General features: G+C 41.2%; 1 protein-coding gene across 2 annotated transcripts in view; it reads left to right on the top strand.

Annotated features, from left to right (window-relative positions):
- The window catches only part of CLSTN2 (calsyntenin 2), a 694,230-nt gene that overhangs the window by 635,109 nt on the left and 41,682 nt on the right, over positions 1-17,439 (top strand). For both annotated transcript variants that reach the window (XM_048863731.2, XM_075132232.1), the window contains one exon: positions 12,486-12,648. In XM_048863731.2, coding sequence (XP_048719688.2) covers positions 12,486-12,648 — 163 coding nt within the window. The remainder of the gene's footprint in view (positions 1-12,485; positions 12,649-17,439) is intronic.

Genomic DNA, 17,439 nt, shown 5'->3' with positions numbered 1-17,439 from the left:
GGCTCACCTGTGTGTTAGTATTGCTAAAATAGGTATCAGAGTTATAAAAATGTGCTTAGTGCTTAGACTTTATGAATGCTTGTAAGTTGGTGCTTGTATTAATCTCACTTATAACATATCTATCCCATATGGTAAGGTAATACTTGAGCATTTGCATTGTAAACCTCTGTAGCTCACCAGACAGGAAAGAGACATGAATTAGTGTGAAACGCTGGCTTCCAAAAGGTTTTGGGTCCTGCCCAACAGAGAAGGCCCATGGACACTATTGTAGAACATCAGGACAAAAGACTTTGTTGAGTGCTCTCTCATGAATTCACATGTAAGTGAATTTCTCCCATCAGCTAAGATTGCAACTTGAAAGCAGGAATAAAAAGCCTTAATAAGAAGGAACTGTATCTCTGTGCTGCTTGGAATCTCAAGGGCAAGGTTTTCTAGGCATAAGCAAGAGATCCTGTGATTAGCCTGGGTTTGCGCTGAGAAATATATAGAACTTGGTTATTAGAGAAGCTTCTATAACCTTTTGAAACTTAAGACCGTAACTCATTTGTTTGTATATGTTTACCTGCATTAACCTTGTAAATTACTCTTATTTCCTTTTCCTAATTAATAAATCTTTAGATAGTTTATTGTAGGATTGGCTTTGAGCGTTGTCTTTGGTGTGAGATCTAAGGTGCAATTGATCTGGGGTAAGTGATTGGTCCTTTGGCACTGGGAATAACCTGAATATTGTTGTGATTTTTGATGTAAGGGACCATCTATCTCAAAGGCAAGTTTGCCTAGGTGACAAGATAGATTGAGGTACCCAAGAAGGACAGTCTGTGACTCCATGGTTAGGCTGTTGTAGTGCTTGAGGAGTTTATGCTTGGTACTTGGTTGGTGAAATCTAAATATAGAACTCATAGTCAATTTGACAGGTTTCAGAGGAACAGCCGTGTTAGTCTGTATTCGCAAAAAGAAAAGGAGGACTTGTGGCACCTTAGAGACTAACCAATTTATTTGAGCATGAGCTTTCGTGAGCTACAGCTCACTTCATTGGATGCATACCGTGGAAACTGCAGCAGACTTTATATATACACAGAGAATATGAAACAATACCTCCTCGCACCCCACTGTCCTGCTGGTAATAGCTTATCTAAAGTGATCAACAGGTGGGCCATTTCCAGCACAAATCCAGGTTTTCTCGCCCTCCACCCCCCCACACAAATTCACTTTCCTGCTGATGCTAGCCCATCCAAAGTGACAACTCTTTACATAATCAAGTCGGGCTATTTCCTGCATAAATCCAGGTTTTCTCACATCCCCCCCCCCACCCCCATACACACACAAACTCACTCTCCTGCTGGTAATAGCTCATCTAAACTGACCACTCTCCAAGTTTAAATCCAAGTTAAACCAGAACATCTGGGGAGGGGGGGTAGGAAAAAACAAGAGGAAACAGGCTACCTTGCATAATGACTTAGCCACTCCCAGTCTCTATATAAGCCTAAATTAATAGTATCCAATTTGCAAATGAATTCCAATTCAGCAGTTTCTCGCTGGAGTCTGGATTTGAAGTTTTTTTGTTTTAAGATAGCGACCTTCATGTCTGTGATTGCGTGACCAGAGAGATTGAAGTGTTCTCCGACTGGTTTATGAATGTTATAATAGTCAATTTGGGGTTTGTGCCCTGTTTCTTAACAGCCTGCCCTGAGGTTGGTACTCACATTCTTGAGCCTCTCTGCAGGACAGCATGACACTGGAGGTGACCTCCTTTATTACCTTTAGTCCTGGGGTTAGGGTTCTGATTGAGGATGTGGGAGACCCCAGTTCAGTTCCCTGCCTGATGTGGAGAAGGGATTTAAACAGGGATTTCCCATCTCTCGGGTGAGTGCCTTAGCCACTGGACTAAGGGATATTATGGTGTGGGTCTTTATCTATCCCTCCCGTTGAAGCTGGTGGACTTCGTACATATATGCCCTGGGCTAGACACAGCTTGAGAATGTTTCTATATTCCAGTGGCTGAGCATTGTAATGCCTAAATCCCTTTGTGGATGTAGGTCAGAGAGGTTAAGTGACTTGCTCAGGATCACACAGCAAGTCAATGGCAGAGGTGAAACTAGAACCCAAATGTTCTGACCTCCCCAGTCCTTTGCTTTAATGGCTAGGCTAGCCCCGAATAACCACATTATTTTTAAAATTGTAACTCAGTTTAATATTTACATGCAGCATGTGTGGATGATGATTGACCAATATTTTTGGATGAAGTAGAGATTATTATAATCCACCTCTTATAAATAAGGTTAAAATTTTGTCACAGTTATTTTTAGTAAAAGTCACGGACAGGTCACAGGCAATAAAAATGCATGGAAGCCTGTGACCTTTTCCTGACTTTTATCAAAAATAACTGTGACAAAATGGGTATGGGGGGATCCAGCACCGACCCTTGCTGCAGTTCCGGAGTCCCCCTGGCACCCTGTGGTGGCTGAGAATGCTGGGGTCCCTTGCCGCCCACAGCAGCTCGGAGCTGTGTGGAGCCCCTCACCATTGCTCAGAGCTCCAGGGTACGGCAGCTGGGAGTTGCAGGGACCCTGCGGCCCATGGTAGGTGAGAGCTTCAGGGCCCATGCTGGTTGACAGCTCTAGCCCCACTATCCCCGGGCTAAAGCAGAAAAGGTCTCTGGAAGTCACAGATTCCATGACTTCCATGACCTCCATGACATAATCTTAGCCTTACTTATAAGTCCGTTTCCTAGGCACCCTCCCCTACTGAGACACCTCTCTGGCCAGGTTCAATGAAGCCTCTGCAGTCAGGTTCCCTGGGCCCTTGTGCACAATGCATCCTTAGGGATTAACCCCTTCCTGCCTGTGCTGGAGGCTGCTGGGTTATGTCTGCGGCCAGGTTATGTCAGTGGCCAGCAGCAGACTGAAGGTGTTAGCTGCCTTTCAACATTGTGCGGACAGAAAGGGAAAAGCTGCTTCCAGCCACAGGAGGTGGCGGGGGCTATGTGTGTGAAAGGGAAGAGATGAGCTCTGCAAAGACACATCCCCCCCATGGCTGCTGCTGGCCACATTCTGGTGTGAACACTGGAAGAAATTTGGGGGGGGAGGGGCATGTGACCCTGTGTGCCACACCCCCATGTGTTGCCTTGGGAAGACGCGGCACCAAGTACCAGGAGAGGCGGGTCTGTCCTGGGGGCCCAGCCAGGCGTGAAGGGCGGAGAGTGTCAGGGTGGGTCAGACGGTCAGTCACCCCACCTTTGTGAGAGAGGTGTATGGGAGTGTGTGTATATGGAGGGTAGGGGTGTGTGTGTCACCCCTCCTCATGTGAACTTGAAAGCTTTAAAGATAAGAAGGTAAATAAAAAGAATCCAACTACGCAGAATTTCTTTTTAACAGGGGCTTAGTCAACTTGATGTTAATTTGAACATTTGTACTGCATAGTTCTGATTGATTCCCATTGAACTTGTTTGAATACAAGTAATTTTACCACGTCCCATATACAGCATAGGGAAATATAGTCACCCTATTCAGAGAGAAAGTTCCAACAATGCTGAAATGCCCCTTTTTGATATTTTTGGAATGAAATATTTTTCTTTTTCTTTTGAAAATGATTTCATTGGGAATTTTTTTCATTTTATATTTTATTTTATAACATTTAAAAAATTCAAAATGGAACCATTTTGATTTTGTCAAAGAAACCCAATTTAACTCCAAATGATTTTTTCAAGAACTTCCTTTCACAGAAAATTTCAAATTTGGGGGGGTTTTGTTCCCATTTGGGATGAAAACAAATTTCAAAATCTTGACATCCTCCGTAAAATGGAATTTCCATTCCCTGCACAGCTCTAGCTTTCATATCAATAGTCAGAAGATAATGAAAAAGGACTGTAAGGAAGCTGGCACTAAATAAAGCAGAGAGGTGAAAAAGCAGAGAGGGGAGGAGAAAAAAAACAAGCCTGGAGGTGGAGATAAGCAAGTCAGAGACCAGATTCACCCAGAACTTGTTCTACTTCCACCAATGCATAGCCTGGCCAGTGTCAGAAAACTTGTTTCTGGGAGCCCTTGCATTAGTACACAAACCCATCTGTGTCAGAGAATAGCCAGTGCAGTCCCTAAAATGGTCAGTGGTGGCACATCCCAGGAGGTAAGAGAACAATTGATCCAGAGGGTTTGTGGAATTAAGTCCCTCTGAAATTAATGTGTAACCTATTTAGTCTCTTTTTGGACTTAACTACTTATCTGACCAAGTAGCAGCACAAAGGAATCACAAGTACTCAGAAGAGAATAGCTGGACCTGAGGACTTCAAGCAAGTCATCCTCTGGACAAGCCAAAAAAGCTGTTGATGGACAACAAGTAGGGAAAAAGGAAAGTTTCTTTGAAAAATTCTTTTTATGATATTAAATATTTTTAAAGTTGAGTGTTCCAGTGATTTATTTTAAAATATTTACACATTGAAAAGTAGTTTTCACAAATCTTTGTAGATAAAGTTAATCATGCTAGAGTGTTTTCAATCATTTGTCCTACTCTGCTACCCAGCTCCCCCACCCCATCCCTAAATGATGCTGTCCATGGAGGTAAACCTGAGGAAGTATCCAGAGGAGAAAGTTTGAAAGGAAGCCTGCTTTCCACGGATTTGGAGAGACAGCAAAGTCCTGTGCTGTAGGGGAAGGAGAGGAGAAGCAACAGGCTGATGGGCATTAGCAAGATGAAGGCATCAGGCAGAGTCAAGCACAAACCAGAAGGTTTAACGGAGGAGGCCCCACTTCCCTTCGTTTTTCATTATTGTTCCCTCCCCTAATACAGGGAGTCCTTGGACGTACAACACTTTTCAATTGACTGCCCATTTCGCCCCTATGATGCTTGTTTCACCCTTACGAGGAAAGCCGGCAGGGAGGACAGCACACAACACATGCTGAGCCTCAGCCAATCACTGATTTCACTGTTCAAGCTTTCTGATTGGCTGAGCCTGGGGTTGGGAGCCAATCAAAAACAAGCAGCAAGGCTACCTGGCAACAAGCTGCTCTGGCCCTGAAAGCCAATGAGACAAGCGACTTCAAGGGACCCCGTTCCAGCTCCATTCATTACAACATGACCACAAAGTTATGTACAAGCAATTCTGTAAAAAGCAAGCCCAATTCATCTGTACAAAGTTCCTGGGACACATTCTTTAAGATTGCAGAGAAGAGTCCAGAGAAGACTGCAGCCCAGATTTCAGAGAAGCCCCCAGCCAAGAGCCCTTCAAAAAGTTCTGGAAACTCAAAGCATATGTGATTTTGTATGTTTATTTGAATGATGTTTACCAAATAAATACACTGATGTTGCTACATTAGTCATCTATAATTCATTTAGTACAAAAATCTAGGTTATTGTGGTGAAAATTGTGTATCAACCAATCCCCCCTTTATACCATTGATTCCTATGGGAAAAGCAGTTTCAACCTGCACCGTTTCGATTTACAATGCAATTCTGAGGAACGAATTGTGTTGTAAGTCCCAGGACTCCCTGTACTGGAAATGCCCATACAAATAAAGTGTGGGAGGAGGCATGAGTGACTGACCATATAAGGGAACAGAGATACTAACCAAACACAAAGTGCTATCAAATGCACAAAGTAAACATCTTTCAAAAAGGGATTATTTTCTATTTCTACCTCACTTCCTTGGCAGTAATTTTAGTTGGACTAGGAATAGTAGGGTTAAAAAAAAAAAAAAAGCAAAGTGGGTGTCCCTTAAATGTTACTGATTTTCCACAAAGATGCTGCATTGTATGCATGTGTTTGGAAAAGTGGGTTACATCTCAAGGACAAAGAATGCAGCAGTTACTAGGGAAGCGGAGATAAATGTCTTTTATTGACTGAAAGAGTAAAACATCAGTTTAAAGTGACTGGGCTGAATTCTGTTCAGTTACGCTGCTGTGAATCTGGAACCTCTCCACTGATCTCAGTGGGTATACTGTAGAGTTACACAGGAATAGCTGATGGTGGAATCTGCCCTCTATGTGTAAATCAGTGCTGATAACATTGGTTGTACCTTGTGCAACTTCAAAAATATGTGCAATTTAAACATCAATGATGCAGCATTTTTCTTCATCCAACTCTGTTTGCAGAGTATCTGCACATAGAAAACAGGGCAGCAGCACAGTCACACGTCCCCACCGTTTTGCCCACAGAGTATCGAAAAATCAGTGAAAAGATATTTGTGACTTCTTTATATAGTACCTCAGAGCTCAGAATATTGTGTGCAATCACAGGATGTGCTGAAGTCATTGTCACAAAATGGAGGATTATGATGTGCATTATGAGATGAAAAAAAGCAAGAGAAGGAAGCTGGTATGAAGTTCATAAAATATCTACTAACCATTGTATGATGGAAATTTTCTTAAAAGAAAACAGACTGCATTTTTCATAACCTCCATAGGGGCCTGATTCTGCCGAACGCGCGCAACTTATTTAAGGAATTATTTAAAGAAATTATTTAAGGGAGTGGACACAAGAACAAATGGATATGAACTGGCCACCAGGAAGTTTAGACTTGAAATTAGACGAAGGTTTCTAACCATCAGAGGAGAGGAGTTTTGGAATAGCCTTCCAAGGGAAGCAGTGGGGGCAAAAGATCTATCTGGCTTTAAGATTAAACTCGATAAGTTTATGGAGGAGATGGTATGATGGGATAACATGGTTTTGGTAATTAAATATTCATGGTAAATAGGCCCAATGGCCTGTGATGGGATATTAGATGGGGTGGGATCTGAGTTACCCAGGAAAGAATTTTCTGTAGTATCTGGCTGGTGAACCTTGCCCATATGCTCAGGGTTTAGCTGGTCACCATATTTGGGGTCGGGAAGGAATTTTCCTCGAGGGAAGATTGGAAGAGGCCCTGGAGGTTTTTCACCTTCCTCTGTAGCATGGGGCATGGGTCACTTGCTGGAGGATTCTCTGCTCCTTGAAATCTTTAAACCACGATTTGAGGACTTCAATAGCTCAGACAAAGGTGAGAGGTTTTTCGCAGGAGTGGGTGGGTGAAATTCTGTGGCCTGCGTTCTGCAGGAGGTCAGACTAGATGATCATAATAGTCCCTTCTGACCTTAGTATCTATGAAACTCCCAATGGGCCTGATTCTGAAGCCAATGAAGTTACACTAGCATAAGAGGAATATTATGCTAATTTTTCCTCTTATTTTGCCACAATGGTAAATGTTAAATCCAGTTCTGCAAACCATTATACAGAGCATGTGAACACTCCTTATTCATGTGAGTAGCCCCATTGAAGTAAACAAGGCTGGATCCTGCAACTCTTACTCCTTGATAATGCAAGCAGTCCAACTGCACTGAAGTCTACTTTTGTATGTGTATAAGAACTATCTGCATGTAATGGGCAAGAAAGTACCTGGCTATTTTGCAGACTGCAAAGGGCAAGGTAAAAGTACTTTGGTTTTGGTCCAGATCACACCAATATCAGTTAGCAAAATCTTTGGCATTCGATAACTCCATCAGAAGAGGGTGGGTATTTTATAGCTTGAAAAGCTGTGTATGAATGTAGAGATTATTCCATTAAAGTATATCACATTATTTGCATCTATTATATAAAATGCATCCTGATGGCTATAAATACCACGGAGCCTCCAAGCTGATTATTTAGTTATGATTTGATTAATGCACTGGAGAGGCAGACTGACATGATAAAGTGATTAGACCACCCTGGCCACCCAGCAGTCTTTTAAGGTCAAGTTTGCTCATCTGTAACATCTCACTAGGATAGCTTTATAAATTAGGGTATTTAAAAATTTCTTACCAGATCTGATTAAAAAAATCTTGATTTGCCAATACATTTTGTCATTTTACTTTAACAGCTTCACTGTAGTGGTTGCATTATGTTCTGCTGCCACAGTAGATGCATATGGGAAAACATATTGGCTTCCTGTGGTCAACAGGTTCAAAAAAGGTGTCTGAAGTGGTTACACAACAAATTACATGCTGCCATTATTTATTTCATCATTTTATTTCTTGAGACATGGCCAGGCATGAAATACCCACTGCGGCTGCTCTCTGAGTGATTGGAATTAAGTCCTGTTGTCTTGGACAATTCCATTAGCGTTTTCAAATGTATCCACTTCTATAAAGGACCCAGAGCAAGTTTTCAAAGGTTATTAGGGGTCTGAAGATGCAAATAAGTGCCTAGTAGGATTTTCAAAAGCACCTAGGCACCTAACTCCCATTGAAATAATACAGGAGTTAGGCACCTAACCTGCTCCGATGTTTTTGAAAATTTCACTAAGCACCAACCTGCATTTTTAGGTGTCTAAATACCTGTGAAAATCTGGCCCTAGGCCCTTAAATTTGTTAGTGCAATGAAATAGGTGCATCTGATGATGCTGGGATTTGTCCAGGCTATATAAAATATGCCATCTAATGTTCTGTAGTGTAGGTAGGTGGTTGTGACATTCCTCAGGGCACAATCTGTACCACTGAACAGTGGTGTTCCCTTAACTCTCTAGCCTGGGGTGCCTTTTACACTGCTTTGCTATCAGAACATCCACTGCTGGTCTGCTCACACAACCTTCAGCATTCAAATTCACTCCCAGCTAAAACCACAAGCACTCTGACCAGCACTCTCTGAATTACATACAGGAAGACACCTGCAAATTCTTATTCCCAGCCTTGTTCCCCAAACATGTGTGTCTTGTATTGTCCAGCACACTACAGAACAGTGCAAGCACATAGAAAGTCCATCATTTCATCAAAGGAAAATGATGTATGCTCCAGCCTTATAATCCCAAATAGAGTTTCCCACACACTTCATTCCAAACACACTAGCTAAGATAAAACAATAAGAAAAGTTTATTAACTACAGAAAGATAGATTTTAAGTAATTATAAATGATGATACATAAAAGTCAGGTTGGCTACAAAAGAAAATAAGAGTGATGTGCAAACTAAAATCTAACTTAAGCTAAGTGAATTTAAAAGCAAAGGTTTTGTCTCACCATACACTGCTGTAAATTTCACAGGCTGGGTCTCTTCCCAGCCTGGGATCACTCCCCCTTAATTCAGCTGTTTGAGAGCTGAGCAGAGAGTTGGGAGGAGGAGAGGTGAAATGGAGGGCACTGTCTCTCTCTCTCTCAGACCACTGTCCTCTCTTTGAGGATTACCCCAAACTGGGGTGCAAGCGACAAGTAGTCTCTTGTGGATGTGAGGGTTGAACTTTCTCTGTGATGAAATTTAAATTTCTTGTTTAAACCTTCTTGTTGCTGAGGAAGGGCTATTTAAGCCAATGATAGCTCTTTAACACCTGGCAGGGTGCTAGTGTGTCTTTGTCTCTGACAAAAATGACCATAATATTGGTACTTGCCAAAGTAGTAGCATTTAAATGGCCCTCAGAAAGGGTGGGTGGGTGTTCCTTAAGTTCTGCACAGCCAGTGTGGCACATGTCAGTTCTAGGCTCACAACAGAATGCAGCAGAAATAAAATTAGCCATAAGAATCAGTGACTGATGTAGTCCAGAGACTAAAAAGTGTTAATATATATATATAAAAAAACAAAATGTGGTGTCTTTGTTTTGTTTGGAAATGTAAGAAACTTTCATATTGTGCTAAACTGCTATAAAGTTCTTTTGACCAAATTCTATGGAAGCCCATTTACTTCTGTGAGCCCATTTGACCTTTCTGCCTCGTCCACCCCTGTCTAGCACATTGTCAAGTCTGTAGTCCTAGGAGGCCTTCTCCACTGTGATTTCCCACTGCAGTGAGAATGACACAATTCTAAGTTGAGAGCATGAGTGTGAGGCATGCTGGGCCCCATTGTCATTTCATGGCTGTTTTATACGGTCATAACTTTGTGAGATCGGAATCAGGGACACAAAATACATAGACTACCAAAGTGTATACTTTGTGTTCCAGTTCAAATTTAGGATCAGAGCTGGTTCCACTCCTGTTGGTATAGTGAAGAAGCAGATGCTGTTACTTAGGCCATGGTTTCTTTTAACTATTATTTTTAATACCTTAGGGGTAAAGGACTAACACATCATACGGTCTATAAATTTCCCTATAGAAATGTTAATTTGTACATGACAGACACCTACATATTTCTCTGAAGAATCCAATAGCACTAGACTAAGTGGAATCATCTCCTGGTTCAGTGCAGTGATTTAATCTTGTGTTCCTGTATAATTATCAGATTGTTCAGTCAATTGAGCAATCCAGCTAGCTGCCCGTTCACAGGTTGTTATAATATACACACAAGAGTTCCCCCCGAGAGTTTGTCTTTTTAAAATGTCCTTGTTCTTTGTTTGGATGTAGCAAGGATTGCTCATCTGCAGTGGTACTTGGTATCTCCCAAAGAGTATTATTTATAACAGCAAAAAGAGGCACCCGTGGGGAGGCCTCAGAAATGTATAGACTATAACCTCTGAGGCTTGTGTCATGTGTTGACAGTATCCCATATTCAGCCATATCAGTCATTTTCTTTTATGTAACAAGATAGACATGTGTAGGTATGATGCATCACAATTAGTTCAGGACTCTTGAAACGCTGCTTTTCCCTGAAGGGACAGACTGAATAATCCTATTTGTTGTTGCTGTTTGTTCAAAAGAGTTCTCAGTTTTCCAATTTATTTACTTTCAGTTTTGCTTTTAGTTCATTTAACCTTCAGAAAACATTTGTGCTCTATATTGCTTGGGAAAAGGAAGGCTTCAGCAGCATGTTGTTGCGTTTATCTCTTGCTGTTTGGCTACAATGTCTGCAATAATAAATGTATCCATTTGAAATGGAAGCGATTAAGCTCTGTTGAAATGTCTTCTGGAACAAAACATTAGCTTTTCTCTCAAAGGGCAGATATTGCTACAGATAACATTTAACCCAACTGAGGACAAAGTTGTTACCCTTTAACATCGCTTACCTTTCTGCTCGCCTTAGAGAAACAGGGACAATATCTGCATTCAAGTGTGTCACTGTCTTAAAACATGAAAACAATTATCTGTATAGACTTCAAAGTTGCAAGTGATGATTGAAACTGTTTCATCTTTAAAAACACATTTTTGCATTCTCACTTTATTGTGAGTTACGCCTTTGAACTTGAAAATCTGCAAGATTTCATGAAGGGATCAGGGAGCTAGGAATGCAATGGGGTTTGCATAGTCTTTCATATCTGAAGACCTGTTTCAAATCTGTATTTGTGTTACAAGTGAAAATGGGTGTGGTGGTCTCATTTTAACCCCTGTCCATCTCACAAATGATCACACAAAATTTGGCATGGCTGGTATGGAATTAGCTGTGGGCACTGGTGTTCAAGACAAAGGTACATTGGCATAACAGAATAGGATCTCACATTTGAAATAGCAGCAAAAATGTTGGCCAGCGTTGAGTTTCATTGATAGATTTGCGTGAGGAAACTTTCATGTTACCTGCCCAAACCATGATTGAAAGCTCATTGAGGCAGGGCCCATTCTTTTGTTCCATTTGTACAGTGCCTAGGGCAATGAACTCCTGGACTGAGGACCTTAGGCACCGAGGCAATACAATTTATAATAATAATAAATAATAATGTTTGGGTCAAACAAGTGCTAATAATTCATCAACGCCCTGAGCAATAAATTCTTTCCTAATTTAGGGGAAAAAGGGATATCTAGAACAGGGATTGGCAACCTTTGGCATGCAGCCCACCAGGGTAAGCCCCCTGGCAGGCCGGGCTGGTTTGTTTATCTACCACGTCTGCAGGTTCAGCTGATCGCAGCTCCCACTGGCCATGGTTCGTGTCCCAAGCCAATGGGGGGTGCGGGAAGCGGTGCAGGCTGAGGGATGTGCTGGCTGCTGCTTCCCGCACCCCACATTGGTCTGTAGCGATGAACTGCTGATGAACTCCCAGTGGGAGCTGCAATCGGCCGAACCTGCAGACACAGCAGGTAAACAAACCAGCCCGGCCCGCAAGGGGCTTACCCTGGCGGGCTGCATGCCAAAGGTTGCTGATTCGTGGTCTAGAATAATCATGGTCAGATACAAAAACCACTATTGAGCACTTCTATAGAACTTTGTATTCTTGAAAGGCTGTACAAACATTAACTATTCTGATGTATTAACTAGTTAATCTGACTTAAGTAATGTAAGGATGCACAACAAGTGCAAAATCCATTGAATTTTCACTCTGCTCCATCCCTTTAAAGAATGTGTTTTAAGAGGAATTTGTTTAAAATGTGTTACACATGTGTGCCAGTTGTGATATTTGTCAACATTGGTTTGACTTTTGTTAATTTCAGTGAGATGCCTCCTTTTTGACCAGCGTGTGTAGAGATGTAACCACAGAGGTACAGGCTAAATACCATAGCATTGTGTCAAAAATTTATCCATGAAAATGTTAACATTGTTCTTTTTCAGCCTAAAGTGCAGTAATTGTTATCTGCTTCTACCAGTAGAATTCCACGTCTTGGAAATAACATGATCAAAAGAATTTATTCTGCATGAAAATAGGAGCAGAACAAAGGGGTCTAAAGATCTTCTTTTATTTCTTTTATTATTCAGATTTGTGATAAAGAATGGCACTACTACGTCGTCAATGTTGAGTTTCCTGTGGTTACCTTATATATGGACGGCACGACGTATGAGCCTTACCTTGTGACAAATGATTGGCCTATCCATCCATCACACATAGCCATGCAGCTAACTGTTGGTGCTTGCTGGCAAGGTAACACGATCAAGGGTACATAAACTGAGAGAAAGTATTTAAATCCCATATAAAGAGTATTTTTTCCCCTGTCTGCCTCTCTCATGTGAAGTGCACTAAGAATAATTTTTTTAAGGAATTATGGGACTGACGGAAAGCTGATTCTGCTTTCACTTTCACTGGTATAAAACAGAAGAAGCCCCACTGAAATCAATGAAGTTCCACAGTGGTAAAAGTAGTGGAATTGAGAGCAGAAGCAGGCCCTATATTTCCATTATGCAATAATGTACTTGGCTTGCATTGTGCATGTACTGAGATGAGGCTAATCTTCATTACCTTTTGTCTTGACTTCTCTAACCTTCTTCTTTTTGGTCTCCAGCTTCAAGCCCATCCAAATATTGTTCATGTCCTCAAAACCCTACACAGCTTGCCCTGCTAATATTTTAGCCTTACTTGCCTCTTGCTCCCCTTCTTATGCCGTGAATTCTTCCCAGTCCTCCTTCCTGTCCTTATGCCACTTGTACTTCTGTCTCTTATTTCACATTTTTTTCATGCACTGGAAACTTCCTCCATCCGATTTCCTCTAAAGTTCACTTCTTTCAATTAGATTTTCATTGTTAATCTTCCCTCTGTTGCCATCTACTCATGCACAGGAACGTAACTTTAAAATAACCATTAAAACAAAAACAACTTCCTAATATGAAATAGAACAATGTGTACAATGTGCTCAAAATAGGGAAAAATACTTTCCCAGGGGATGTATTCCCTTTCTGTTGTTAAATGTTTTCTCTCTCCCATTACCCAGAGTTTTTTGAACCCAAAGCAATGGTAACGTAACTGGTTTGTTTTTTTAAGGTGGCATTAGGAATAAATCAATGGGGACACAACTTCTTTGTTTAATAATAATACTATTTTATTAGGCTTTAAGCACACCTGCATATATGCAATAGCAATAGTTTAGAGCACCACAAACATTATAGTTACCCTAAGTTTGAGATGGTCTTGAGTAATTACCAGCCGGTCTTCCAGGGGCCCGCCTTCTGTCCAGCCGATGGGGAGTTTAGGTATTAGCTCCCTGCCCTAAGAAAAGCTTTTTTGGACTGCTCTAAAGTGTATTTTTTTGCTGATTTTTTTATATAGCTAGTTTAAATAAAGCACATCATTTATAATAATTTCAGTGGGTTATTATAGCCACCCCTAGTGGGTTACCAATTTTTTTTAATGTAGGAAATTACATGTTATTTTTTATTATTAAAACATTTTTAGTATTTATAGTTATAACCATAATAAAATGTATATGACAATGGTACTTAAAACCAAGATTGTCTGTTTAAACATTTTCTTTTATTTTTATGGCATATTAACTTTTTTGGTTTTTATTTATTTATTTATTTCAATTAGAAAAACTGCATTTATGTAGTTGTTTGGCCTTGCCTTTTAGAGCCCTAAAATTATTTCTAGCTATCTGGTATTTGGTTTTTAGCTAGTAGTGGTTAAACACACAAAATGGCTGACTGCAGTAATGTCAAGTTATGGGGCAAAACTCCATAACTTGGAGTTTTGAGACTGGGAGTGGATGGGTCATTACACAAAGTAAAATTATTTCCCCATATTTATCCCCCCCCCCCCCCACCGTCCACCCCACACTGTTCCGCAGACGTTCTTTTCAACTGCTGGAAATGGCCCACCTTGATTATCACTACAAAAGGTCCCCCCCCACCCCCACCCCCTTGCTCTCTTGCTGGTAATAGCTCACCTTAAGTGATCACTCTCCTTACAGTGTGTATGGTAACACCCATTGTTTCATGTTCTCTATGTATATAAATCTCCCCACTGTATTTTCCACTGAATGCATCCGATGAAGTGAGCTGTAGCTCACGGAAGCTTATGCTCAAATAAATTTGTTAGTCTCTAAGGTGCCAGAAGTACTCCTTTTCTTTTTGCGAATATAGACTAACACAGCTGCTACTCTGAAACCAGCCTTTAGATTGTAAACTCCTTGAGGCAGGGATCCTATCTTTATATTTATGTGTATAGTACCATACACAACAAGATCATAATGATAGTCAAGATTTTGTGTGCTGCATATTGATCAGATAAATATTATGATAATCAACTCATTATTACAGGGCCCAATCCTGTGCACCTGATCCTTTGCAGAGCTCCTTTAGAACCGGGGTCAGGAGTACAGGATTGAATCTTATGTGTATCTGCCTGGTATTTGAGAATGCGATTCTTTCTTCCCACTCACACCCATGCAATTTATATATTTTTTTATTTCATTAGCATTAATTAACATAACTAAATTATTACACTTTTATTCTATCTTATTTTTTTTCTAGTTAGGAATATGTGGTGAAAAATCTATCAAGGTTTTCAGAAATTAGATCCTCAATTCAACTGGTTGTTTGGAGGGGTAATGGCTTAGCTTAAGTGAGGGGGTTTTGGTTAGGTCTGATTTCTGTTTCTTCTGTAGTCTTTGTACAATATCTATGAAGCAAAATGGAAGAGTCAACAGTTTGTTTGATTCACAACTTGATGATCACTTTAGATAAGCTTTAGATAAGCTATTACCAGCAGGACAGTGGGGTGGGAGGAGGTATTGTTTCATGGTCTCTGTGTGTATATAATGTCTTCTGCAGTTTCCACAGTATGCATCCGATGAAGTGAGCTGTAGCTCACGAAAGCTCATGCTCAAATAAATTGGTTAGTCTCCAAGGTGCCACAAGTACTCCTTTTCTTTTTATGTTTTTGTGCATCCCCTTAATTGCTTTTATCCTTTTTCAGTTATCGCTTCATTAGTTTCTTCTACTACTTTGTCTCTTTCCCTAAAATTCCATCCTTTGTGCTCATCAAGAAAATTAAATGTTAATAGTTCTGGAAAATGAAATCCTATGTTTGTCCACAGAAGAGATACTGCATGAGTAGCAGGCATGCAGGGATCTTCACACTCTTATATCCATTGGTCCTGGGGGGAATTCTGTGCCCAAACCCCCAAAATTCTGCACCAAAAATGCAAAATTCTGCAAAATCCTGCATATTTAATTTGTCGAAATACTGCAATATAATCACACCAGTTTCACTTATTTTGGTAATGTATTTAAACTGATATACAGAAAAAAATCACAATAACTGTTCAGCATTTCCTAAATACATGAAAGTTAAATTACAAATACTTGGTAACCAATATCCAGCATTCCAGTTATAATCGTGGATTTTCATTTAAATTACATTACTTTTATTTTGGTGTTTGGTGTTCTGTAACGTACAACGTCGCTTTTAATTGCGCAGATTTTCACACGTGAAAGTCATACAGTTTTGCTAATCATTGTCCTGCTTTTTTTTTTTTTAATGGATAAGTAAAATAGATCCTGAGCTGTAATCTAACTCCATTGTGGCTCTCTGGCACAGGAAAAAAAGACAGAAAGCACATAGACCAGTAGCGCTCAAATTTTTGTACTGGCGACCCCTTTCACATAGCAAGCCTCTGAATGCAACCCCCTTATGAATTAAAAACACTTTTTTATATATTTAACACCATTATAAATGCTGGATGCAAAGTGGAGTTTGGGGTTGAGGCTGACAGCTTGCGACCCCCCATATAATAACCTCATTACCCCCTCAGGGTAATCCCCAGTTTGAGATCCCTTGACATAGATCTTCCTAGTTTAGGATTTCGTTACTGTCATTTACAATAAGGCTCCTTTACCCCTCTCTGGCAAGGTAAACGAGCCTTAATCAACTAAGAATGGGAACAATTAACTAACAATGGGAACGTTAGCAGCCTGCCTGCTTAATTGTTACATTTCTGCTCTGCCTTAGGGACAGAGCTTGCTTCAGACAGCCCTATGCCTCCAAGCTGGGATCCAGGAACAGCAAGCAAGAGGGACAGAGTGTGTGTCTCTCATTCATTCGCACGCAGGCACGGGCCCAGCTCCATCCCCTTAACATCTCTCCATGGACGCACGCAAGCATGCCCAGCCTCCCTGATCCCCCCCCATTGTGAGCTGCTCTCTGCTGCTAGCTGCTCACAGCAGACGTGCCCAGGCTGCCGGGGAAGAGGCGTGTGTTCCCCACAGATTTCTTTGCTCCTCCATTTTTCTGCGGGGGAGCCAAGAAATCTGCAGAAGGTATGAATTCTGTGCCCTCACAGGAACGTAGAATTCCTCCAGAAGTAATTCATGTGCCTCAACCTAGTTCCAGTCTGGCCACCTGTAGCAATGAGAATAGGTCAGTCTCCTGACCATCTTGACCCCTTGTCTGAGATTGCTGGTAAGGGTGAAAATTAACGTGCAATGTCATTCTGGATTTTTGATGGAGGCATTTGTCCAACCTCCCAACAGCTCTGTTGAGACCACAGAGTTATTTCACATACATTAGACCACCACACAAACAGCAAGTGGAAACAGTTTTCAGTTATTTCTGGCTTGGACTGGATTTTATCCAGTGACTTGTGAAACTTGATGGCTCAGTGGATTGTAAGTGGAATTAAGAGGCACTCCATTTCTGACTGCCAATGTTCATCCTTTTGTTCAGTGAAGCACCTGCTAATATTATAAAGTCAACTGCTGCTTCTACCACGCTTGTTAATGTTCACTTCAAGACCAAAGTATTGCTACTGTGAATGAGCTAAGAATAATCCATTTATACAGGGGGGAAAGTAACTGAGGCCACTTACCGGTACAGGGCGAGGCGGCGCCTCGAGTGGAAGGGGCGGGGCTGGGGGGTCAGCATCCCCCAGCCAGCCCTTCCAGAACCGCTGGCCCATGCTGCCTAGGGCTCCCGTGTTGATTTAAAGGGCCTGGGGCTCTG

This window comes from Caretta caretta, chromosome 9, assembly GCF_965140235.1.
Source record: "Caretta caretta isolate rCarCar2 chromosome 9, rCarCar1.hap1, whole genome shotgun sequence".
NCBI classification, from domain to species: Eukaryota; Metazoa; Chordata; order Testudines; family Cheloniidae; genus Caretta; species Caretta caretta.
The sequence above is the reverse complement of the archived record's forward strand: the minus strand, read 5'-3'. Positions and strand labels throughout refer to the sequence as shown.